This window comes from Sceloporus occidentalis, unplaced genomic scaffold (assembly GCF_023333645.1).
Source record: "Sceloporus occidentalis isolate IW3139 unplaced genomic scaffold, rSceOcc1.0.p SCAF_38, whole genome shotgun sequence".
Lineage (NCBI taxonomy): Eukaryota > Metazoa > Chordata > Lepidosauria > Squamata > Phrynosomatidae > Sceloporus > Sceloporus occidentalis.
Window position 1 is genome coordinate 5,894,727 of NW_028317018.1, and position 27,529 is coordinate 5,922,255.

General features: G+C 40.7%; 1 protein-coding gene across 1 annotated transcript in view; it reads left to right on the forward strand.

Annotated features, from left to right (window-relative positions):
- Window positions 1–1,072: 1,072 nt before the first annotated feature.
- The window catches only part of LOC149290670 (integrin alpha-V-like), a 47,758-nt gene continuing 21,301 nt past the window's right edge, over window positions 1,073–27,529 (forward strand). The window contains exons 1-15 of the mRNA XM_089488456.1: window positions 1,073–1,224; window positions 6,464–6,588; window positions 7,460–7,551; window positions 8,123–8,240; window positions 8,371–8,432; window positions 9,213–9,258; window positions 9,919–10,044; window positions 11,597–11,641; window positions 15,309–15,352; window positions 15,449–15,505; window positions 16,043–16,095; window positions 18,461–18,666; window positions 19,766–19,957; window positions 26,739–26,784; window positions 27,330–27,431. Of these exons, the coding sequence (XP_089344582.1) occupies window positions 1,073–1,224; window positions 6,464–6,588; window positions 7,460–7,551; window positions 8,123–8,240; window positions 8,371–8,432; window positions 9,213–9,258; window positions 9,919–10,044; window positions 11,597–11,641; window positions 15,309–15,352; window positions 15,449–15,505; window positions 16,043–16,095; window positions 18,461–18,666; window positions 19,766–19,957; window positions 26,739–26,784; window positions 27,330–27,431 (1,466 nt within the window). The remainder of the gene's footprint in view (window positions 1,225–6,463; window positions 6,589–7,459; window positions 7,552–8,122; window positions 8,241–8,370; window positions 8,433–9,212; window positions 9,259–9,918; window positions 10,045–11,596; window positions 11,642–15,308; window positions 15,353–15,448; window positions 15,506–16,042; window positions 16,096–18,460; window positions 18,667–19,765; window positions 19,958–26,738; window positions 26,785–27,329; window positions 27,432–27,529) is intronic.

Below are 27,529 nucleotides of genomic sequence, written 5' to 3' on the forward strand. Positions count from 1 at the left end.
TGGTGAAACCTGCTGGCAGTGACACCTAGAACAACTAAGGTGGGGGAGTCCAGGGTCAACAAGCTCATAAGTTATGGATGCTGTGCTGGCTCTAGCCTCCATAAAATGCTTTAAATCTGTGCCTTTAAGTCATAGAGTGTTGGGATATGATGTCATATCCTGAAACTCCGCAGTAAGGATGGTAATAGTGGAGGAGGTGGCTGGAGGCACAACCCTGGGTGAGGCCTAAGGCATATGTCTCTGCTTGCTTGTGATGGCCCTTCATAATAAATAGTGAAGCAATGGATTTAAAACCACATTTTTAGAAAAACCAGTGATCCACAATGCTTGCAATATTCACCGATGCTCCCAGACCCTGTAGAATACAAACTGTATAATTCCATATAAAATTCCATATTCCAGGAAAAAATAAAATACGCTGAAACACACCTATCAAAGAGGATTTTGGTATATCTCTTCTCACATGACGTCTCTGGCATGCAAGTGTATACATTATATAGTATATTAAGGTATTAATTACATACCATAAAAAGCTACACTTTATGTATTAAATACATTGACAAACCGAAATAAATCCAAACCACGTTCAATTCATATTTACCTAAATCTCTCTGCTATGTATAGGATTTTCTACTCTTTATGTTCATGTCATTTTGCTATCAGACCTCCTCAATCTCTTATGGACTGCATATTAAGTAACTGCAAGGGAAAAGGGTAAGACCGAGAAAGAATACTGTAAAAGGACTGGCATCCAGTGTGAGCTGACATTCTCCGCCTCCCATTCCGACACATCAGGCTTTGCTCACATAGCTGAGGCTCCGAATCCCGTCTCCCGTCTTCCGCCCCTCTGTGAGTCATGCGGAAGTTTACTGCCCTCATCATTCTATGGGATCAGCACATTAGTTACAAGCACTAACATTCTTCAGCCCGACACCACTTTCCAGTCATTTCCAACACCCGCTACAGCAAACGAAAAGCAAGTCCTGACATATGGGTCACACGGAATAGGAGACACGGCCAAACATAAGCATCACCAGCGGAGAACCGAGGGCTATTTCACGTTAATAACGCTATGGCCGCCGCCGTTGTTCTGGGGCTACTATTTACGGGTTTGGGTTTGACTTCTTGTTTCAATCTGGATGTGGATAACCCCTTTGTTCAGTCGGGTAGCGAAGGAAGTTACTTCGGTTTTGCTGTAGACTTTTTCACGCCTGATACTTCTACGTAAGTCCCTCTAGGTTCTGCTATGTTCTGTAAACATGTTCTGATTTAATTAGCTTTTTTGTGTGTGTGTGTGTGGGTCGCTTGTTTATTTAAACTATTATTGTCTAAGGCCTTCCAGCCTGTGATTCATGGGATTTTTCGGTTATTTTTTTGTGCTCACTTTTAAAATATTTTCTTTAAAATGCAAAATACTGAGGAGTGGCATAAAGCTGTATTTTAACAATTATGGCAAAGCTTTTTTGTGTTCTCTCTCTCTCTCTCTATATATGTATGTGTATGTATATATATATATATATATATATATATATATATAAAACAATATTTACATGCAAAGCATAAATTAGAACAAGACAATGTCATTAATAATGTATGTATTGTATTGAGATCAAAACAGGTTTTTTTTTTGTAGGTTTGATTTCCTAAACAAGTACCATGGTTATATATAATTCTATTCTAAAATGGACCATGAAGACCTTAAAACATGGCTGTTTTGTAATGCTTTTTCATAGGACATAAACAGCTTAAAAAGGTGGCCACATTTGGGGGTTATGTCTAAAAGTTTAAAAAGTGTTCCTATCACTATGCAAACCAATGAAATGGTCCACTTATTGTTATGGCGATAAGGCCACATTTCAGAATTTGCCCTGATGCTCAAGCAAACCCCATCACTAAATTAAGCAATCCTTCTGTTCTGTAAGGAAAAAGCACACGGCCTGCAAGTGTTTGATGTGAGAGGTTAGTGAAACGAGTTTAATAAACTGCCTCAATACACAAAAAATATACTCATTCTCTCCAAATCTATCACTTTTGGAGAGTCTGTACAAGTTTATATTATTAAATGCCATTGATAAAGTCAAACAAAAACACAAAATATTGTTATGGTTATAAAACACCGGACTGCAACATATTGGTCATATTTTTCCCTGTGCTGTGTGGGGAAAAACCAAACCACAAATATATATATGGGAAACTGTTCTGTCACAGTTATTGGCACCATTGAGAGGAGTAGGCTGTGCAAGTGAGCCGCCCCAAATTCTGCTATTAGCGTATATTGTAGATAAGCTGCCATTATAGTGTTTGAAATATATGGCTCAGTCTTATTGCCATTGGCCTTGGCCCAAGCGTCACCCAACAAGCACTAGTGATGCAGCCATTGCACACTGTTGCTGTCCAGCTTTGTTATTAACATACTGTAAATCAGAATAATCTACAAAAAGGGCTCTCGGTACTAAAAGGTAAAAATGGCAGTGATAGACTTTCTGTTGGTTTATTATTTTATGGATGTCTGTGTTAATAAAGCGTTTTTCTGTCACAATTGAAAATGTCTGTCCTTGAAGCAAGAAATGATACTTTTGTAATCAATAACAGTCAAGCAATGACAGTCCCCTGAAGCCATGGTGTGGTGGTGTCTAAATTAATTTAATTTTATTTAGGAGTCTATAGAAGATATTGGTGAAATAGTTCTGCCTAATTTATGCAAATATTTCTTTAAAGTTGGAATTCTTTTTCCCCTTGAAATCTGATGCTGCTGTGAGACTCCATCTTTACCCCAGCAGATGTTCTAACTCTGTGTCCACTTCTGTCCTATGTGACATCAGTGTCAATTCTATAGTTTAAGTATGTCTGGCTTTGTAACATTAAAGTTTACGTGTTAGTTATTAAGCTAATCATCGCTACCTCCAATGGGACATGAATGCATTGATGCTATACAATTATTCAGTGTAACTTTAGGCTTAAGACTTACAACTCTTTTTTAGAGCTGGTATGTTTTTTGCTTTATAGAGGAGATACATTTGTTGTTGGAAGAACATGGACATTGGGCATTAAAATCAGTTAGTAGCAATGCAGATTGTGTCAAGTTAAGACACAATGTGAGCATACAAAAATGGAAAAATACCAGGATGTTTTACCATCTATGACAGGGGCGTCTAACATGCGGCCCGCGAGACCTCGAGGTGCGGCCCGCGTAAGATCGGCAGCCAGGGCAACTGATCTTACGCGAGCCGCACCTCAAGCCCTGCTACTTACTTGTGGGAGGGTCTTCTGGACTGCACAGAGGAAGCGGAGTTCACGTGACATCCTACTTCCTCTGTGCTTTAGCAGAGAAGGCAGAGGGAGGCCGCGCCCCCTGCTGAAGTCTGTGAGCGGCATCGAGGAGCTGCAGTGCAGGTAAGGGGGTGGGGAGGGTGTTAGAATGAGTGTGTGTGATTGAGGGAATGAATCTGTGAATGAATGATTATATGAATAAATGAGTGTCTGTGTGTGTGATAGCATGGATGTGTGCTGGAACCTAGGCATGATGGGACTGTGATTGCTGTTAGCAATCACACTCCTATCATGCCAAGTCAGCCAGTACATGCTGAAACCTGGCTAGCTGCCCCCCTTGTGTATTGATGCTGCCAGCAGTATGGGGTCTGCACATCACTTACAGCCACCCTGTACCAGCGTGTATTGGCTGACTTGGCATGATAGGAGTGTGATTGCTAACAGCAATCACAGTCCCATCATGCCTAGGTTCCAGCATTTACTGGATGGATGTGTAAGTGCTGGAACCTAGGCATGATGGGACTGTGACTACTGTTAGCAATCACACTCCTATCATGCCAAGTCAGCCAGTACATGCTGAAACCTAGCTAGCTGCCCCCCACGTGTAGTGATGCTGCCAGCAGTATGGGGTCTGCACATCACTTACAGCCACCCTGTACCAGCATGTACTGGCTGACTTGGCATGATAGGAGTGTGATTGCTAACAGCAATCACAGCGAGCACAGTCCCATCATGCCTAGGTACCAGCATTTACTGGTTGCCTGGGTATGATAGGAGTGTGATTGCTGTTAGCAATCACACTCCTATCATGCCAAGTCATATTGCTAATTTTGTCCAATTGTGTGTTACCTACTTTTATTAAACATGTGAGTTTTTATTATTATTTTTAAAGGTGGGGGTCATTTTCGATTTTGGCTAAGTGAACCCTGAATGTTTTGGTCCAGAATTTTTCATTTTAGTTCATCCCTAGAATAAATCTAGGGAATCCTGAATTTGTAGTCGCAAAACTTTCAAGGCCCAGAAATCAGTGAGAGGAAGAGTAAAGGTTTTGGGTCATTTTACTTTATTTTAATCTGCATATTTTATTAAAGGCCATATTTTTTGTCACAGTGAAAAATGAGTGCGGCCCGCGCACGTATACAATTCTGATGAAGTGGCCCACTGCAGAAAAAACTTGGACACCCCTGATCTATGAGATATAAGTTTCCAGTTAGCAATAGAAAAGTTAATGGAAATCATGTCTATATTTGTATGCATGTATATGTATTTATATATCTCACACATGATGCAAATGACTACTCATCTGAACGCATGAATGTTTTATAAAAAAAAAAGGAATAATAAGACTTTATTGAGTGTCAGATATTCTTTATACTAAAAGTGATCAGAAATGTGCTGTCTTGGCCTGTGGACATTTATTGCATGATATAACATGTCTTGATGTCTGCTTTGGTTTTGATGAATTAGTGAAATATGTGGCCTGTGGCAGAATGCTGCTTGGACCTGTTTTTGTAGGTGATATCTTTACTAAGCAGTCAAACTGGTATTTACTGCATCGATGCTTGGTGAGAAAGGATTTTCTTGTTTTATTATATATTTATATATATATATATACACACTCAAAAGTACTGCATTTCCAGAATGGTGCCTGTAAGCAACATTTTCATTGTAACCTTGCATGAGGAGCCCTCTTTACCTAATGTAACAATTTGTTTTAGTCCATCCATTTTAGTTGTATCATACCCTTTGAATGTATGTACTATAAGAAGCACTGTGTAAATTGTTGGCAATATATACAGTAAATAAAAGATAACTTCTTAGAAATGTAGGAACATAGAATTTGACAACACCTAAGAACCACCCTGCCCATCTATTTTTTCAGCTCTCCAAAGCTCTATGCTTATTTGGTCCTTGGTCCTATCTTATAATCTTTATAATACAAAATATAAAAATAAAAAAAAACCAATAAAAATAGTTTAATGATAACTAAGAATGTAATAAAGTATAAAAAAATAGACTCCTGTGATGTCGCCACCTAGTTTCAAGAAAATATTATATATATATATAAAAATAGAAGCCCAAACACCATGTACCCCTTCTGCTAGAAATCAATTTAGCATTTGTAGATGAGTAAAGGGGGTTCAAATAAGTCATATTTTATTATTTTTTAATATGATATGATCAAAATGATGGTGTCTAAAGAAAGCCCTTCTTGTCCTGAAAAAAATATAAAATTTGCATTGGTACACTAAACGAGAGAGAAGAAAATTACAGACAAAACCAAACACCACAGAAATTGTAAAATAGCCATTTTCACGAAACGTACAAAATTTGAAAAACAGTCTGGTCACGAAGGTGTTAAAGTACACTCCAGCCATTGCATTGATATAATGTTTTATGTTGTGTCCCGTTTGTAAAATGCACATGGAGATATACCACGAACGTTATTTAAAAAATGTATAATAATGTATAAAATGTATAATAAAGAAGATATTGTATTATGCATTCTTCTTTGTCGAGGCAGTCTGGAGCATTAAACCACCCCATTAAGTCTTCTGAAGTAATTATTCCCAAATCCCTTTTTTAGTTGTCAACAGCACAACACCCTTTATACTGTGTTTGGCCTTTGGATTCCTATGTCCTAAGTGCATTATTTTACATTTATCAACATTAAACTGCACAGCCACATTCTCTATTCTTCTGATTTAAATAAATCATTAGTCATTTTGCTTCTTCCAATAGTAATATCTACCGCATTGTGTACTTCTGTGTCACTTGTGAAAAGACTTACATTTGAGACCTTTTGTAAATCACTACAATTTGTTTGAACCTTCTGTTAGAAATATATAAACATAGGATATGACAATAGATAAGAACAATTCAGCCCATCTAGTCCGAATGGTTTTCGGACTAGAAAACTTGAATCAGTCCTAAGTCTTGACTAAATCTAAGTCTTGACTTAGATTTAGGATGTCCATATGCCCATACCACGCATGTTTAAATACCCTCACTGTATCCACGTGTGCTGGGGACTGTCCTACTTATCGACCATCCTCTTACTAAGGTAAAACTTCCATACATCTAAACCTCTTACCCTCTGTTAATGACCTTGTATTAGTCTCCGTTTTAAGCATTTTCCGCTTTGCTAGTGGTATTATTTTCTTAGTTTACGTATTCTATCCTTTATGCATAGGTCATTCTTGCTGATCGGGGCTCCAAAAGCAAACACCAGCCAGCCTGGCATTAATGAAGGCGGAGAAGTACTTAAATGTGACTGGAAAAATTTGAAGTGCCAGCCCATTGTTTTTGACTCAACTGGTAAGTCTTTATATGTTCTGTATAGTTCCTCTATAATACACTAGCAAATACATGCATCACTTTTACAATATCCTTGAAACAGCAGGGACACAAATAGATTACATGCTGAATTCAGGATTGATCATATCTTTTATTAACAGTCATTTATTCATACCACCCAAGATGTTAAATGGCCAAAGAGAGACACTTTTAGGGTCTGTGTGTGGTTTAAACTTTGGTTTCTGTATTTCTCATTTCCTACATGGTTGGGTATGTATGGAGGAATCGATATAAATACATACATGTATACATATCATTCTGTCTTGTGTTACCACATTCTCATGGTATGGACATGGGACAGGTCAATCATTTTGGGAAAGTTTTAAGTTACAGACCAAACTGTTTACGTGATTGGCCTAACTTAGGCCAATCTTGTTATGCTAGCCCAACAGCAAAGAACACCCAGTGTAACTAGTTAGGAGCTCCATAGCCTAAGTAGGGTAGGTAGGTGGTGTTGTACAAGCTGATACAAACCTAAACACTAACCTAGATCGTCTGCAATCTAGAACGAGCCAGATGTTGGGCCCAAGTCAGTGCTGAGGCACGCAGTTGCACTTTATTGTTACTATTATTATTTATTATGTTTTAGGATACCTAACATTCAGAGGTCCTGAAAAAAAGGGCCACTTCATAGCAGACATTTGAACTTCAAAGTGTTTTTGTCCATTTTAGGGGGGGCACACATGGAAAGTATGTATTGGGACAGAACAATATAATAAAGGATTAAAGGGAATTTGTATAGTTTTAGTGTGTGTGTGTGATTATGTATATAATTGTTTAACATGCGCAGCCAATTATTGCCAAAAAAAAGACTGTTTTACTTTTATCTTAGGAAACCGATATTATAGCCAAGATGATCCTATAGAGTTCAAGTCGCATCAGTGGTTTGGGGCATCCATACGGTCAAAGCAGAATAAAATATTAGTAAGTATGTTTTGGGTTTTTTTTCTTTCAAAATATTTTAACATAATGAACATTGTGGGCTTTGATTTGCTGTCCGTTGACGTTTAAAATGTTATTTTACAAAAACCTTTTATAGATTAAACATTTTTGTGCATCATTTTTAATTAACACTTTCTGAGTCTGAAGTTACTGTTTTGACATTATTACTGGTATTGTGGGGATTTCTAGGATTTGTAACAGTTAAACTAGTCTCGAGTACATATCAAATCCTTGAGTAAATCTTCCTCTGCCCAAATACCGTGGATGTTTGTTTAATCTCCTTATTTTATAGATGGTATGGCTAATCTGTTCCAGTTGCATTGGGTAACATGATAAGGGTTATTAAATGTAACACATTTCAGATGTGAAGTCGGTTCTGCGTATCACATTCTCATTTCAAACACTGTTTTTTTTTTTGTTTTTTTTTTAAATAAATAGTATTTTAGTGTCATAGGTGCATGAATACTTTAACATTGTATGTGTTTGACTTAAAACAAACTACTGTGCTAGAATAGTATTTATTTACATTGTTATATATTTCTGGCTTTCACAGGCTTGTGCACCACTTTATCACTGGAGGACAGAAGTAAAACAAGAAAGAGAGCCTGTCGGAACATGCTTCTTACAGGACGGAGATAGGGTAGTGGAATATGCCCCCTGCAGATCCAGTAGTATGTATCTAACATTGCCTTTTCTTTAAGTAGTTCTATCAGCTTAATTCTCACACAAATCGTGTTTTTCTTGCTATGAAAGTCACTGGATTTAATATTAATTCTGTAACTAATATATCTTTTTTTGTAGCAAAAAATGATGCGCAAGAACAAGGATTTTGTCAAGGTGGATTTAGCATTGACTTCACGGAGGTATTTTGTTTAGAATATTGTTTTTAACATATTAGAATTTAAGCTATAAATTAAAATGACAAAAACACAATTTTGAAATTTAAAGATGTTTAATGCCAGTGATATATTTAGGTTGGGAACTGCCCTAGGTCCAACCCCTCGTAACTTCCCTCTGCTCTATGTTGGCATATGCATTACTGTGATCTGAATTTAAAGGACACACAGCTCTGGAAAGGTAATATGGAGACTGGGCCCAGATTCAGCACTAAACCCAGCATTGTTCCTGCAAGGAATGTTAGTTTTCACTCAAATCAGTAATTAAGATGCTGTCAGTTGATTTAATTCCTAAAACTTATCATGATAGGATTTGTGAATGACTGCAAGCATGCTGTGTTAATAGAAAGTAACTATTAGAGCACAAGATGCTTTGTCAAAATTCCAAGTCCTTTCTAAAAATTGCTCTAGTGTCCTCCAAAGAAGACACAGTTTGGCGGCATCTCATAAGTAACATTGCAATCTTTACTTTCTAATGTAATTGTATTATTTACAGTGAGAAATGTCATTCAGTATTAAAATCGATGTGCTCTTTGAACAAGGCCACCGGTGATCTCTAAAGGCATCAATCAGGAAAAAAGTGTGATTTCAAGGAGGCTGTGTGTTCTAAGAATTTAAGTGGCAGTACTTAAACAGTGTTAGGCTTCATGTTAAATGTTTTTTTTTTCTTTTTTGTATAATTTTGCTGTCTTATATTAAATGGAATGCATTGTTTCCCTATGTTTAACGTGTTTTACTTTCCCATAGGCAGAAAGAGTTCTTCTTGGAGGTCCTGGCAGTTTTTACTGGCAAGGTACTGTAAATTACACTGCATGTCATTTTAAAGCAATTTAATACATTAATAAAATAAATCTGTAAAGATACCATTGTTTGATACCGTATTTTAAGTAGTCTTTGTGTATGACATTAAAATGTGTGTATTTATAATGCAATTTATACTGCAAGTTGATGTTTGTGAACGATTTTAATACCTATTCATGCAAAAACAACACATGCACACTGCAATAATGCTCTTTCGGTCTGGCGCATCAGTCATTGGCAATGTTCTTTCTAGGCTATGGGCTCACACACATGTTTTGTATCCTACACAGAATTGGGGGATAATGATGGTGGGGATGTGAATGAATTATAATGTGGGGGTTTGATGATGGTCAGGGACAGCGCTCCACTTGTGCATACATACAAACACACACACACGCTCACTCTTACACCTGACATATACATACACACACAGCCACTCTAGCATACATTTACTCCTACATATGTACATATACACACACAATCTTACAACGCACTCTTACACATACATGCATGCATACACACAGACACACAACTTTTGTGGTTTTTCTAACTCTTTACTTGTTACCGACTCTTCATTCTCCAGAACGAAGAAAGAGTGAAGTGTGTAACTGCAAGACACTGTAACAGTATAATTAATATATTTATTTTTCAGGTCAACTAATTTCTGACCCAGTAGAAGACATTGTGAATAAATACAATCCAAGAAAATACAGCATTATCTATGACAACCAATTGGCAACGCGCCCAGCTAGTCCCCAATACGATGACAGCTACCTAGGTATGTGAAATTCTAAAAAAATACATTCAGATGTGTTATGGTTTCTAAAATGATACGGATATGTTTAGGTCTTTCAGGGAAAACGAGTCACTAGGGAAAAAAGAAAACGCAACGTATATGTGGTTTTACTTGCACCACCAACATTTTATTTTCTATTCTTTCTTTTCGGTTTTTATTAATGAAGCCACATTAAAATTTGTGTTATATTCTCTTTAAAGGTTTTCTGATGTCTGAACTGTTTGAGGATATTAAAGGGGTGGTGCGGCTCAATCTTGTTTACTACATCTGGCTTTCTGCAATCTTAGCAGGGTTTTGGTGTGAAACACTTGGTAACTTGAATTGTGACATCCTGAGATCTGTCGGGTCAGCCAGGAGTGCTTTTTTGGTGCTCATGCATGCATGTTTAAATACTGAGAATGCACATAAGCATAGGTAAAACCTTACAGCTGGCTTTAGCACTGAGCCAAGTGGAGGCCCCCCGTTCTGGTCTTAGCTAAACTGAGGTCATTTTACTGATCAGGCTACCTGAGATGAGTCATTTGTTGACATCCAAGTTGACATATTACCTATATTTTCAGACAGCGTGGTTGACCTGGTGGTAGACCCAGACATTACTCATGTTGTGTGTTTAAACTGTGGGCATCCTCGATCAGCAGTCTGTCCATAAGCCAATAGTTGTATAGGCAGTAGGATTGGTGAAATTGTTAATTTGACTATTTGCATTCTATATACTTGCCGTATATGGGGATTTTGTAGAGATTTGCAAAACTGTTTGCACAAGTGTGCTTTCAGATGTTACTTTATTCTAGCATGGGGATTTCCACAGCATGAGTAATAAAAATTCTGCCTTTGTCTGGCTTTATCACTTGTCAGCCTTACACTGTTTGAGTCTTTTAGATGCTGACCTGTTTTGATCCAATTGTCATGTACTGAAAAGGGAATTTTTTATAAAATTTTCCCAATAGTTGTATTCCTCTCTTGGTTCATCAGCTACATTGTTTAGCTTGAAGTTTAGTTAACGATAAACCCAAATGAAAGGTGTGTTGCTATACTCCACAGCTTTCCAGACAAACATAGTCCAGATTGCTTGTAGGAGCTTGTTTTTCACATGTCCTTTACCGTAAAGAATGCATGCACGCTTATCAGCTTTCCCGAAACTCTTGCTTGAGTCAGCACTAGAACTGACTGGCAGTGAAGTGAGTATATGGTGTGTGCTCTTTTCAAAAGCAGGAGAAATGTTTGGCAAACACATCTGCTGTAAGGCTATGATCTTGCGAGCGAGGAAAGAGGCACATTTATAAGGTTAGATTCTGATGAACCCCTTCGAATTTGCAAAGGGGAGAAAAACCCTAATTTAAAGGGGACACTCGGCTATCATATGCATCAAAGTGCATATAACGTGAAGTGTTTCCTTAAATAAACTGCAATTTTGGTGACTAAATTGTTCCTTTAGCCAGTCTAAATATGGCATTTGGATAGAACTAGATATTGATGTTATTTAAATTGACCTATTGTAACACTTTATATATTTTTATTTATTTTTCTATTTCAGGATATTCTGTAGCAGTTGGAGATTTTAATGGTGATAATATAGAAGGTATTTAACATTTGATAAAATATTTTTTTATGCACCATGTTATACTATGTAGTTCAGGATATAGTATATTTTTCAGCAGTGACTTAATATGAAATACCAAGTTTGATGTAGTGGATTTGGTCTCCAGCTCCTTGATTCAGTGTCTCTGAACCTTGTTGAGGTGTCTCTTCTACACGATGCAATTTTATATTTGGTCAGTAAATCTTGCCTACTAAACGCCTGCAAACAATAATAGTCCTTGAAATAGAATGTTAATTCCACAAATAATAGAATCTCTCACATTCAGGATACGAAAACTGTGGAACATACAAGCCACAGCATAACTACATGACTTCCAGTATTAACCCCTTCAGGACCGGGATTTTGATACTAACGTGTCGCTAAAGGACCGGAGCCGTTTTTGTGTTTTTGCCATGTCTTTCTTCAACTGTAATTTCTCTCTTATCAATTGGTGCACCCACACAAATCATATATTGTTTTTTTCAGCACAAGTAGGGCTTTCATTTGAAACCATAGTAAGCTGGGTAGTACATTGTTTTGTTTGAAAAAAACTGGAAAATGTGGGGAAAAAATGAAAAATTTTTACAGTTTTGTATACATACAAATTGTACACACATTAAACCAATGGGAAAAAATTATCCCAAATATATTCATTAACTTGTCCTGATTTGGAAACCACCCAACATGGCCAGGATTTTTATCTATTTTGACCAGTATAGGGCAACTATTGCAAGTCATGCATCACGTTTTTGAAATGTAATTTTTTTCAAATTTGGCATGGTAGTCTAATAACTGCAATAGTTGTCACAGATACTGATTACCCCCCCAAAATTATATGTTTATGAACAGAAGATAAGTCAAGGTGTACAACTAGGGTCATTTTGACACTTTTCAAACAGGGATTTTATCGCCAATTGCTGCCAAATTTTGAGGTATTTTTATATTTTTGGTTTTTTTTTGCATATGTTGCAATGTTGCTTTAGATTTTATATTATATTTTGTATAGAATATGTGCAACTGCAGAACAAAACACCAAATTGTGTTCACCAACATCCCCCGGTTCCAACAAGGCCTCACATGCATGGTTCATGCATTTTTTGAGGAAGCTATGAGGGCAAAACTGGAACATGCGCATTTTCGTTTTCACATTTGGAATTTTCAGAAATTGGTTTCCTGGGCCCATATCCCATTTGGGACATTTTGGAAGCCCCCTGCTGTAAATTACCCCATAAAAGTATATATTTATGAACAGTAGACAAGTCAAGGTGTTCAACTAGGGTAGTTTTGACAGTTTTCAGCTAGCCTTTTCTTCACTGATGTCTGCCAAAGTTCACGGAAATTTTATTTTATTGCGTTTTTAACAAATACATTTCAATGTTAAAATTTATTTCTTGCACAGCATATGTGCAACAGTGGAAGAAAGCACCACATTTTGTTCACCAACACCCCCCGGTTCCAACAAGGCCTCACATGCATGGTTCATGCATTTTTTGAGGAAGCCATGAGGCCATAACTGGAACATGCGCAAGTTTTCAGAAATTGGTTTCCTGGGCCCATATCCCATTTGGGACATTTTGGAAGCCCCCCCCACTGTAAATTACCCCATAAAAGTATATATTTATGAACAGTAGACGAGTCAAGGTGTTCAACTAGGGTAGTTTTGACAGTTTTCAGCCAGCCATTTCTTCACTGATGTCTGCCAAACTTCACAGGAAATTATTTTATTGCGTTTTTAACAAATACATTTCAATGTTAAAATTTATTTCTTGCACAGCATATGTGCAACACTGGAAAAAAACACATTTTGTTCACCAACACCCCCCGGTTCCAACAAGGCCTCACATGTATGGTTCATGTATTTTTTGAGGAAGCTATGAGGGCAAAACTGGAACATGCGTATTTACATTTTTTAAAATATTTTTTTTCATCAGATTACTTGTAAGTGACAGGTTTAGGCCGCTGACATCAATCAGGGAGACCGATCCATAATCAGCGACTTAAAATGTCACCGACAAGTGATCAGGTAATAATTATGATTATTTCATTTATTAATAATTTGTGTTTTTTCATAATTACCCTAGATGACCCCTCTCTCTTTGTAGAGCAGGGTCATCCATGGGCTGCCATAATGATCCGATCACTCCTATTGGCCAGGAGCGATCTGATCAGCCCAGCATTTGACCTGGAAGCACCCTGGACTTTCAGGTCAGTGCTGTTATTTTTTTTTAATTATTATTATTTTTTACATTATTTTTTTTAACTCTTTCAATGCTGATGCTCCATTGAAGCACAGCATTGATTGATATTTAGTCCCCACAAGCTTGTGGGGACTAATATTAACCCCTCCAATGCTGCGATGGGGGTCATACACAATCGCAGCATTGAAGGGGTTAATTGAGGAAGAGGGGGGTAGGGGTTAACTGAGGAAGGGGGGGGGTCTGGTCTCCACACTCATGTGGAGACCAAAGAACCCTGTCTCCCTGTCCCTGAAGCTGCCTCTGGCAGCTGGGACACAATCTCCAATAGACTGGAGATTGTAGGGGAGGAGTCTCTCTGATCAGTCCTACAGGACTGATCAGAGGACTTCTGGGGGCTCGTTTTTGCTGTTGCTGGTCTGCCTGGGCTTCCAGGCAGACCACCAGCAGCAGAACCCCATAAAAAAACGGGAATTAACCCCTTCAATGCCGCGATCGCGGCATTGAAGGGGTTAACGCTGCACTGACGCTCTCATGGAGCGATCAGGCAGCAGGGGGGTGTTGGATCAGGTCCCCACACTTGTGTGGGGACCCATTCAATACCCCCCCCTTCCCTGAAGGTGCCTGTGGCAGCTGAAACCGCGATTGCAGATTTTTCTGCAATCGCAGTTTCTGCCTAGAGAATCACTCCGTGGGAGTGATCGTGGGCTTGGGGGGGCGGGCTTAGACAGGCTGTGCTGTCTGCCCAGGACTCATGGGCAGACAGCAGCAGCAGCGCCCCCACGATCACCGCGATTGTGGTGATGTGGGGGATTTTTTGGAGGAGACGTACCTGACCCTAAAAAAAAGTTTTCTATGTCGGCCTTAAAGGTTAAAGATGCCAATGTAGTTTGTCATATGCGCTTGCCCTGGTACATTCTTCAAGTGACAGGTTTTTTTTAAAAAAATTCTTTTTGTGGAAGGCTGTGAGCAAAGGAAGAATAAAAGGCTTTTTGCCAGTCTCCATCCATCAGCTATAGAGCATGTCCATCAACATAGTACAGACCTCAAATAAATATTTGTTTTTATTAAGTGAAAATGAATGTGCCATTGACAATATTTCTGTATCACTGATCCTGTAGATTTCTAGGATGAAGGCATGTTTCTCCCTGTCTATAAATGCCAGTCAGTCTAAGAAAGCAGCTTGCACTTTTTTCTGCATTGTGAAAGTAACCTTGGCCTTGGCCTCAAAAGCTAAACTTTTGTAACGTTAGCGGCGTTTTAATACAGGGACATGGTGGTAAAGCCACCGTAAATTACAGTCCAACATGTACTGCCATCTGAATTTCTAGAAAGAGTAAACTTGATACAATGTATAGTATAGTTATGAAATAGAACAATGAACCAAACTCTGAAAAGCATTAGAAGTCAAAAAAACTTTTGAAACAAAATACAATTTTCTTTTTTTCTTTTTAATTTGATTACCATTACAGATTTTGTGTCTGGTGTTCCAAGAGCTGCAAAAACATTAGGAATGGTAAGAATAGCATATTATTTTCATATTATTTGGTAATAGCATATATGGTTTTTTAGTTTGCAATTTTTTTTTAATCTCTTCCTTCTTTTAATACAGGTATCCATTTATGATGGAAAAGCCATGACATCACTGTACAATTTCACTGGAGAACAAGTAAGTTTAAGTTTATTGTAATATTTGTGGAGAATAACACAACAAATGGGTATCCTTAGTGCATTTTTTAAAATAAAACCCAAGGATCAGAAGAATCTACATCCCTGCTACAAATGAAATTGATTGGTTTAAAATGCTTCCATGTTGTATTCCAAGTCATTGTCTACTATAAAATCATTTACACCTACTGTTTGCCCCTATACTCTCCTGTATTTTCTCAATTTCTTTATCTGCTGTTGTTAATTGCACTTAACCACCTAAAGCATCGTCTGTTGTAAACATATGAATGTTTACTTCTTTTCTTACTATGGTCACTCCAACTTCCACCCAGTTTAACTCCTTTTCTAGTTTGTTGTTACGTTTTTCACTTGCCGTCATTTCTGTAATGCGCACCCTCCTACCATTTACAACTGCCTTTCATTCTAATTGTATTTTGTTTGCAAAAGATTTTTGACTTCTGCAGTTTTTTAGAGTTCAGTTCATTGTTTTATTTGATAATTATACTATACATTAAGTTTAATCTTACTTTCAATTTAGATGGCAGCATATTTCGGTTATTCAGTTGCCACAACAGATATCAATGGAGACAGGTAAGCATAGTTCTTCTTTTTTGTTCAGAATTATGTTCTGCTGGAAAACCTATGTAACCCATTGTGTGCCTCATATTTTTGTTTGAAAATTCAAACCAAAGCAAAAAAACTAATTATTTTTTCTTGTGTTTGTAACACCTGTTGCACATTTAATGAAATACTATCTAATAATAATGAATTTCATAAAAATATGGTAATTTACGGTGACATTACACAAGTCCATTTCATTGCAGTTCAGAACACTTATTTAGCTAAAGAAAAATCTTTCATCTAGGTATACATGTGTGTGTGTGTGTGTATGTATATGTATATATATATATATGTATATGTATATATATATATATATATACACACATACATACACTCACTGGCCACTTTATTAAATACACCCTGCTAGTACTGGGTTGGACCCCCCCTTTGCCTTCCAAACTGCCTTCATTCTTCGTGGCATACTTTCTACAAGGTGCTGGAAACATTCCTCGCAGATTTTGGTCTATATGGACACGATGGCATCACATAGTTGCTGCAGATCTGTCGGTTGCACATCCATGATGCGAATTGGAGTACAGTGAACTCATTGTCATGTTCAAGAAACCAGTTTGAGATGATGTGAGCTTTGTGACATGGTGCATTATCCTGCTGGAAGTAGCCATCAGAAGATGGGTACACTGTGGTCATAAAGGGATGGGCATGGTCAGCAACAAGACAGAGATAGGCTGTCACGTTTAAACCATGCTCAATTGGTACTAAGGGGCCCAATGTGTGCCAAGAAAATGTCCCACACAGCATTACACCACCAACAGCCTGAACCATTACAAGGCAGGATGGATCCATGCTTTCATGTTGTTTACACCAAAGTCTGACCCTGCCATCTGAATGTCGCAGCTGGAATTGACCAGGTAACATTCTTCCAGTCTTCCATTGTCCAATTTTGGTGAGCCTGTGCGAATTGTAGCCTCAGTTTCCTGTTCTTAGCTGACAGGAATGGCACCCAGTGTGGTCTCCTGCTGCTGTAGTCCATCTGCTTCAAGGTTTGACATGTTGTGCTTTCTGAGATGGTATTCTGCATACCTTGGTTGTAATGAGTGGTTATTTGAGTTACTGTTGCCTTTCTGTCATCTCAAACCAGTCTGCCCATTCTCCTCTGACATCAACAAGGCATTTTCGTCCACACAACTGCCGCTCACCGGATATTTTCTCTTTTTTGGACCATTCTTTGTAAACCCTAGAGATGGTTGGCATTAAAATCCCAGTAGATCAGCAGTTGCTGAAATACTCAGACCAGGCTGTCTGGTTTTAACAACCATGCCACGTTCAAAGTCACTTAAATCCCCTTTCTTCCCCATTCAAGTGCTCAGTTTGAACTTCAGGAAGTTGTCTTGACCACATCTAGATGCCTAAATGCATTGAGTTGCTGCCATGTGATTGGCTGATTAGCTATTTGTGTTAGCCTGACCTCGGGAGGGGCACACAAAGACACCACCAGACACTCATCCAACACCAACAAATCTAGAGATTCAACACACATATCCATACACTCAGCGATAAAACACAGACACTTGACACTAACACATATGCACACACACTAACATAGTCGCCCAGGCATATACCCAGATACATAAACTAACACAGCCAGACACACACATACTATTATACCCAAAGACACATGTTGACACACTAACATACCCACACTCACATAGCCATGTTCATACACTAAAATACCCAAGCAGACACACATATACCAAGACATACATGCATACCCAGAATGGCACACACACCCAGACATAGGCAAAGCTTCAGCGTGACCCCAGCTCCTGCTGGAAGTTAGGGAGATAAAGAGGTAAACCCTATAAAGATGCTCCTTATTTTTGTTGCACATGTTTTACAAACTGCATGTTATGTAACAGACAGTTTTGGCATGAAAGGCCAAAAATGCATTCCATCTCATTAATTCATCCTAAACCTTCCAATAGATTGTAACCTTACAAGATCAGTGTCTTCTTCTCTGTCTGTACAAATCCTGTTGTGAAATTGTATATTGTTAATTTTCCCTCTTTCCTATTGTGAAAGTGCTACAGAATCAGCTGGCTATCTATAAATAAATAGAAAGTGATGACTAAAAGTGGAGGGCAATGTGTATTCTACATTTTTATGTATCTGGTGATATTGTGAAGAATTATAAGAATGATTGGGGTAATGCTAATTAAAACCTTTATAAAAAGTCTACCTCCATATCCAGCGGGAAAAATCTTTAGTGAATCTGACATTTCTGTGCTCTATAATTAGCATTTAGTAACAGAATTTCTTTTCATATATTGTGTGTGAAACTATTAGGGTCACTCTTACATTTATATTTTCATTGCAGCTTTGTGGATTTGTTCATTGGGACACCACTTTTTATGGATCGTGCCTCAGATGGAAAACTTCAGGAAGTTGGTCAAGTATCTGTTTATCTTCAACAAAGAGCAGGTGGACCTCAGCTCTTGTTGAGGCTAACTGGCTATGAAGTGTTTGCAAGGTTTGGAAGTTGTATTGCACCCATAGGAGATGTGGATCAGGATGGGTTTAATGGTAAGGTTACTATTTCAACACATGTAAGTTTAAAATTATTCTTTGTGATGGTACTGGGGATTCCCCAGACCTAACCTCTGCCCTTTAGGTATTTGTTGGAAAGGTTGTGCATAGTTACAAAATGTTTGTCATTTGCATGCTGATTGACTTATTATATTATAATTTAATTTAAAATGGGCAAAAGAGCCATTTCTGTAAATTGAGGGCTTACATCTTTGCCATACAGAAGAATGTGTTTTGTAATATAAATTGACGTATAGACAATATTGATTTCTAGATAAACCTCCAAAGGTGAATTCTGAAAATATAGTCAAATTTGTGTTAAATAAAAAACCTCAAATTACTGGTAGACAACATTGCATGAGATGGTAGATATCGACATATGCCTACATAGTAAAATTTCCTAACTGAGGTGTCAGGATTGTATTTTCTGTGCAATCAACTTTGACTGGGTTAGTGCAGTTCTCTTCTTGTTTATGCGTACAAGGTGTGAAGTAAATACATTTATTTAAGGTATTAAATAAAGACCCTATTTCTGAATAGTTCCTGAATAGTAGCATGTTGCCTGTCATCATCCAGCCTGTTAAGGGCATTTATTATTGTGTTGTTAGAGGGCAACAGCAGCTCATAGAAAACATCTAATTCCGGGTATTAAAATTTGGCAAAGCAGTTCATGTGATATAGCTACTCCCACACAGAACATGAACTTGTCCTCAAAGAGAAAAAAAAATCCTTTAGATGAGATGAACACACAACTCCTATTAAAACACCTACAGATGTTTGAATCTAGAAGGTACAACACCATTCAACAAAGTAAGAATCGAATGGTTAAAAAAAAGAAATCAACAACAGTATGGGTTACGCTCAAAAGGTCTTGATGTTCCATGAATTACTTCCCCCTTATGATCTCAACGAATTGTAATTCTTAATAACCTCTTTTTTATTTTATATTTATAAAGCGAGCACAAAGGTTTCCTATTGGAAAATAGTTCTAGAATGTGTTACCACTGACCTGCATATGTTCTAAATAATTATTATTTTTCAGCTGTCGAAATTTGATTCATTAAGTAAATATTTTTATTTCATTTTTTTTATATAGATATTGCCATTGGGGCGCCTTATGGTGGTGATGGCAAGAAAGGGCTTGTTTACATATTTAATGGAAGAGCTTCTGGTATCAGCACTGTGCCTTCTCAGACTCTTGAGGGTCAATGGGCCTCAAAGGCTTTTCCATCGAGCTTTGGTTACTCCATAAGAGGAGATACGGATGTTGATAAAAATGGATATCCGGGTAGGTTGCTAATGCTTGTATGTTGGTAGTTTTTCAACTGTTTTAAATATTTACTACACAATATGGTTTTTTTGCCATCTGTCATGTTTAGTACTTGAATGTAATTCCTACACAAGTAGTGAGCGTGCTTAACTTTTCATTGCCTTTCTTTTGATTACTCTTCTACATGTTTTATGTAGATACATTCTTACAATACTTGTTTTATTAAGGAAGTAATACTGCATTTTAGCAAAACACTAATTTCCTTTTCTTATATTAATTCTATAAAATAGAAATTTTATAGCAAGACAGGAGGCTTCGTATTTTGCATTAAACCTTCTTTACTGTTAACCTCCAGCAGCAAAACAGTTAACAGAGAAACCTTAAAAAAAAACAACCAATAGGAACACATGAACAGTCTATAAATGTCAGCACATCCAGAAACTCCTCCTCTTTCTTTGCTGCTTAACCTCCAGGTGAGAACATTCCTTTTTATAGGTGGATATTCTTATATCCATTATTAGATTTTATGTGAATTATTTTTTCTGATTTGGTGTATATTTCTGTGTTTTTGGTTCCTATTTCGGTACCTTCCTATCGGATTTACTTTGATTTTAGTTCCCTTTTCCTTTTACTTGTGCTCCACCTTGTGTCTTTGGCCTTTACTTTATTTTACCTGACTTTTATCTGGCTCCGCTGTTTCAGCGTTTCCTCCGTTGCTATCTCTGCCTTCGGGTGTTCCTCCTGCTCGTTTCTGTCCTCCGCTCCGAGGCCACGTGCTGCCTCGCGCTTCTGCTACTCCCGTTCATTGCCTCACGCGCCGGCTTTCGGCCGGCCGCGTGTGTTTTTTGTTCGGTCTCCCGGTCTCCCGGTCCCTCGTTTCGGTGCCGCTTTGCGGTTTTTCGGTCCGGGGTCGGTTCTGCACCCCCGTCCTCGGCCCGCGGCGCGGTGATTTCGGCGGGCTTGTGCTGCGGCCGTTTATTTCGGCCGTGACGCACTTGTCAGTTTTTCACCGCGCTGCGCGCCATTTTGTCAAGTTGTTCCCCCATATCGGTATATTTATATATATATATATTTTTTGTGTAAGTTTATTTGATTCTGCTATTTTTCCCTGCCCTGCCATTAGTGGCATTTTGTAATTGCTTTTCAGGTTTTCTAGCAGGTGTTTTATTTTTAGGTTCATATCTCGGGCTATTAAGTGGTATTACCTCAGGGATTTAATTACTGGAATTACACTACTGCCTATCTTTAAGGTGGACCCCTGCTGCCTCTGCTTGGGGTGACCCCCACTGTCATTGGAATTTGATCCTAGCCTTCCCCGGCTTCGGAGTTTGAAATTTGCTTTACAGGTGCTTGCCACCTTGCTTTAGGGGTGACCCCCTACCATTACACCTGACCTTTGTGGGCGAACCCCATTTTCCTACGGGCGAACCCCGTGTTTTGTTCCAGCCATATGATTATGATTATTTCCACTCACCGCTTGCGTTTGTGTTATCCATAGAGTTTCACCTGGGTGTAAAATGGCTGATGATTCCCAAGCTCAGATTCCGGCCGCGGTCCAGGCCTGGCTCCGCTCTGCACTGGCCGTATCCTTCCCTGACCACGCTGAGGAGCTCCAGTCTCGCTCCATCCAACCTCCTTCCCCTACGGACGTGGAAGATGCGGAAGCTGGCGGCTCCGCTTCGTCGGTTGTGGCCAGGTCTTCTCTCAAACGCTCCTGGACTGATGCCCCCTCTACATCTGGCAAGGGGAAGGCTCCGCTCAAGAAGTCTGGCGGCGCCATTCTCCCTATCATCTCTCCAACTGAGGATCTCACAGAGTATGAGATATTGGACGAGTACAGTGCGGGCTCCTCAGGTCCGACCTCGCCTGTTCGGGCTCAGGGCCTAGTGCCTGAACTCCCTAAGACCCGGCACACCCCGTTCAACGCACCAGACCAACCTTTTGAGGTGACGGACGATTGTGGCACTCCACTTTTCGACCCCAGGGCCCTGCGCCACCCACGCTCCTCTGAATGGACACCTTCGGCCCATATTGCCGAGTTTCTAAGATTTTGGATCCGTCGTCCTCTTGACAAGGAGGTTCGTCAGCGGCTGCGTTCCGAGTGCCCTCGTCCCACCATTCAGGACAAGGTGTTGCACACACCGGAGTTTGATCAACCGTTTGTTACATTCCTCACCAAGAACGGCAAGGACCCTCGTAAGGGCATTGAATTGGGGCTACGTTCCGCACAGGACAAACTGTTGGATGTTTCTGGCCCTTTAACTCAGGTGTTCCAAATGGCAGATGAAGCCATAACTGACGGCTCCTCCTTGGATCCCCATTTGGTCCGTGACTGGACCCAGAGGGCCCTATGTCTATTGGGCAATGCAAACTGTGCAATCTCCACGGAGCGGCGCAAGGCAGCCTTGTTTAAGTTGGATGCCAAACTGGCAGACCTCGCACCCAAGGAACTCGGTGCGGACGCTAAGGGCTTACTCTTTGGTGAAAAATTTATTAAGGACCTTAGCCAGCATGTTAACGTGTTTACGTCACTCACGAAGGCCCAGAGCAACATGAGGCGAGTCTTCAACACGGGGAACCGTTTTTCCTCCAGAGCTGGTCGGCAGAGGGGTCGTGCCACCAGCAGATCGGCCTCGTATGGCGCAAGACCCCGGTTCCCGGAAGCCTCCACTGTTTACCGCTCACAGTACCGGCTCCCTTTCCCCAGAGGTGGATCCAGAGGCAGAGGCTATTCATCCAACAGAGGAAGATCAGCCTCAGGTAAGACTCACCTCTTTTCTTCCTCATATTCCTATCGCTGGTCGTCTCGCCCATTTTTCCCATGTCTGGTCCCGGCTCACGTCGGATCCCTGGGTTCTGCAGACCGTAGAGGGTTTCCGTCTGGACTTCCTCTCTCCTCCCCGTCAGGATTTTGTCCCTCGGTTTCCCAGGTTGTCTCGCGCGGCGGCGTCCCTGGTTCATTCCGAGCTTTCGTCCCTTTTGGTAAAAGGAGCCATAGAAAGGGCCGAGTCTCCGCCTCGGTTCCTCAGTCACGTCTTTCTGGTGCGCAAGAAGTCGGGGGATTTCCGCCCCGTCATCAACCTCCGGTCCCTCAACCGGTACGTTGTGTATCGACATTTCAAGATGGAGGGGATCCATCTCCTCCGCGATCTTCTCAGGGAGAACGATTGGTTCTCCCGTCTCGACCTCAAGGACGCTTACCTGACGGTTCCTGTTCATCGCGACGATCGAGGTTTCCTGCAGTTCCGCTGGCAGGGCCGCCTCTGGCAGTTCACTTGCCTCCCTTTCGGCCTCAGCTCGGCTCCATGGTGCTTCACGAAGCTCATGAAGCCGGTCATGGAGTTCCTCCGGGCGCGCGGTATCCGCTCCATCATTTACCTGGACGACATCCTTCTCATGGCCCAGGATGTCGATTCACTTCGGCGAGATACTTCTCTCACGGTTCATCTTCTGCAGGACTTGGGCTTCGTTATCAACGAGACCAAGTCGGTTTTGACCCCGACGCAGACCATACAATTCCTCGGTTTCTCGGTAGATTCGGTGGCGGCGGTTCTCCGGCTCCCTCGCGAAAAGGTCCTGGGCATCAAGAAGGAAGTTCGCAGGCTCCTTCGTGGCGGCCTGGTCTCTCTCAGGAGCTTGGCCAGGGTCTTAGGGCTTCTCTCTGCGTCCATTCAGGCCATCTTCCCGGGCCCGCTCCACTATCGGGCCCTCCAGCGTCTGAAGACACGACACCTTCGGGAGTCGACCTCCTACGACTCTATGATCACTTTGTCGGACGAGGCTCGGCTAGAGCTCCATTGGTGGTTGGTCCACATGGACGCGTGGAATGGCCGTGCCATTTTCGGGTCAAGCCCAGACTTTGTCCTAGACTCCGATGCAAGCCTATCTGGTTGGGGGGCTGTTTGCGGGGACGTGGCTACCGGGGGTCCTTGGACCACGGAGGAGCACGGTCTCCATATCAATTGCTTGGAGCTCATCGCTGGCTCGTTCGCGGTTCGCAGCTTCATGAAGGATGTCACTCATTGTTCTCTGGTGCTGCGCATGGACAACGTGTCGGCCGTCCGTTACATCAACAGGCTGGGGGGCTCGAGATCCAGGCTTCTCACGGAGCTCACCAAGGAGCTTTATCGCTTCTGCCTGGACAACCATCTGTCTATTCGCGCGGAATACCTGCCTGGCAAGGAGAATCTCGTGGCCGACTGGTTTTCTCGCCATTGGAGAGACGTGAGCGACTGGCGTCTTCGTCCGGATGTGTTTCACTCTCTCCACCTTTGTCGCGGTCCACTCCATCTAGACCTGTTCGCGTCCAGGGCGAATCGTCAGACCGACGCCTTTTTCAGTTGGCTTCCGGATCCGTTGTCTTCAGCGGTGGATGCCTTCCTGCAGTCGTGGCCACTCCAGGGAGCTTATGCCTTTCCCCCGTTCAACATGATCCTGCGGGTTCTCCATTCCGTCAGTCGTCAGGGTGTTTCGATCCTCCTGATAGCACCCCTGTGGAGGACACAGCCGTGGTTCCCTCTACTTCTGGAGCTCTCGTGTGCGGATCCACTGATCCTTCTTTCATCCTGGGATCTGCTTCAGGATCCGGGGGGGAACCCTCATCCTCTCATCCTCCAGAATCGTTTGATTCTGGTGGCTTGGACTGTTTCCGGGGATCCTGGCATGTGCCAGGCTTATCGGAGTCAGCTCGAGATCTGCTCTGGGGATCCTGGGCCCCGGGCACCAGGAAATCTTACCTCCAGGCTTGGCACGCCTGGGGTAGCTGGTGTCTGGTTCGACACCTTGATCCCCTTACGGCACCTGTGACGGCGGTCCTTAATTTTTTGGCCCATCTTTTTTCCCTCGGCAGGTCCTACCGCACTATTAACTTGTTTCGCTCGGCCATTTCGGCGGCTCATGTTCCGGTACAGGGGCTGGGCGTTGGTAAGGATCCTGCAGTCTGTCGTCTTCTTCGGGGTGTTCGCCTCTCCAGGCCCCCTAGGGCTCGTTATGACTCCTTTTGGGATGTCTCCCGTGTACTCCGTTTTTTGGAGGATTGGCCGGATAACGATGGTTTGTCTTTCCGTCAGCTTTCCGCCAAGACCGCTCTTCTTTTGTGCCTCGTTTCGTTTCGACGGGTATCTGATGTTCGTGCTTTTGATGTTTCCTCGTTTGTGTTTTCTCCCGAGGGTGTTTCGGTATCCGTCTTTCGGCGGACAAAATCTAACTCTACGTCGGTTTCTTACCCTTATTTCCCCGACCGTCCTCGTCTTTGTGTGGCTCGGTGCGTTCAATCTTACCTGGCCAGGTCGGCGGAGTTTCGCTCTTCTCGGTCAGGTCCGTTTTTCATCTCTTATGTGCGTCCCTTTCGCCCTGTCTCGGTTCCCACGCTTTCCAGGTGGATTCGTTGGCTTCTCATGCTGGCTGGCATTGAGGGTTCCTTCGGGGCGCATTCGGTTCGTGGTGCGGCCGCCTCCGCGGCATTGTCGGCTGGCTGCTCCCTCTCGGATCTTTTGTCGGCGGCGGATTGGTCCAGGGAGTCTACTTTCCGGACCTTTTATTTCCGGGCCCCGACGCATGCCGCTTTGGCCTTGATTTAGGGGCGTTAAAACTGTAAAATACGAAGCCTCCTGTCTTGCTATAAAATTAGGGATTAATCTAGCCTTGGTGCAGTATTAATCTAAATTTTATTAAAGACAGGAGGCGAGTATTTTCCCTCCCTTCATATTGTTTTTCCCTCCCTTCTTCTTGACTTCGGTCTCGCTGGTTTGGGGGGGTTAGTAGTTGGATCTTGGTTTGTTTCTATTGATGTACCTGTTATTTTATGTCATGCTCGACATTTTATTGCTTGGTACTGTCATGATCTCTGTCTTTTCAGGTCGTCCTCCAGTTGTTTGAGGTGTGGGAGCGATGGTTTTCATGTTCGGTTCTGCTCCTGGGTTCCTGAGTTCGTCTGCTGGGAGGTTATTCCTGTTGTTGCAGTTTCTTCGCAAAGAAAGAGGAGGAGTTTCTGGATGTGCTGACATTTATAGACTGTTCATGTGTTCCTATTGGTTGTTTTTTTTTAAGGTTTCTCTGTTAACTGTTTTGCTGCTGGAGGTTAACAGTAAAGAAGGTTTAATGCAAAATACTCGCCTCCTGTCTTTAATAAAATTTAGATTAATACTGCACCAAGGCTAGATTAATCCCTAATTATATTCAACCATGTTACTTGGAAATCTTGGGGTATATTTTAAAGCCCCGTGGGGTTTGTAAAATACAGTTCAGTTTTGCTGTTACAACACAGATAAATCCTTACAAAACGAAAGCATTTTGAGATAAATCATAACGGCACAGAGCATGGTTGCTATTTGTGAGGAGCATATAGAAGAGGGCCTATCCAGAAGCCCAATGTTATGACACCATAGCACATGATTATACTTGTGAAACATAAATAATCTTTGCCACCTGTGCTGCGCACATGTATGAGTGATGTAAATGTTCAGGATTTTGTGATGCCTGTACTATGTAACTGCCGCCTGAATGCCTGAAACCTAGATATTCCCTCGTAAATTGCCTCCTGTTGGAGACAGAGATGCAAGATTCTTATCAAAACCGTGTCTAGATTTTATTACATCAGGAACACAGAGTCAACACTGTTCTCTTAAATGCCAGCATGCAGGTTCAGTCTACATTGTTTCTTACTTTACTTTAGAACACAAGCATTGTTTGGTTTCTCTTATGATCGATATGGGTTATATTTGTATGGACAAAATAACTTTCTTAATTTCCAGGTAAATGTAATCTGTAATTTAACAGCTGCTTTCTTCTTTGCCCCCAGATTTACTTGTTGGTGCTTTCGGAGTTGATAAAGCCGTATTATACAGGTATCCCTTCACTAAAAATAAGTAAATCAGAGATATTGATATCTGAAATTGAAACAAAACTAGGACACTGAATTATTTAAAAGCTGTGAAAGAGTGTGGAATGCATTTCTATTTAATAGATCATACCATTACAATCTTTACCATGGTCTGTTTTTATGTAATTATCCTCTATGGCTCTGAAGAGACATTTTATTAAGTTGTATATCGATATATTTTTTTAAGCCCTTTTAAAATAGATTGACATCTATAACGTGGTAAAGATATAAAGAGCTACTCAGTGCATTGTTGCTTTTGCTTTGAATTCACATAGATATGGCAGTGATATCCCATAAAAGGTGTAGTAAACAAAAGCTATTTGAGTATCCTGCAAATAACTGAAATCTTCATTTAAAATTATTTTAATTAATTTATTACTGACAACAGCATTGTTTTGACTTGTGTCATAAACTGATATCTATAATGTAGTCTTACCAGTGATCTAAAAAGAAACCTACTATAATAATCTGTTTTAATCCATTATAAACATTTGAATATCTAACTCTCAGGGCTAGACCAGTCATCCGTGTAAATGCCATTCTTGAAGTGAACCCATCAATACTGAACCCAGATAGTAAAACCTGTAACCTGGATAATACGAAAGTTTCCTGGTATGTATTTTCTAACTGTACCTATTAAGTATTTGTTGTGTTTCAAAACTGGTAAACATGTTATCTTAATAATTTTTTCAAAAGATGTTAGTATTTTT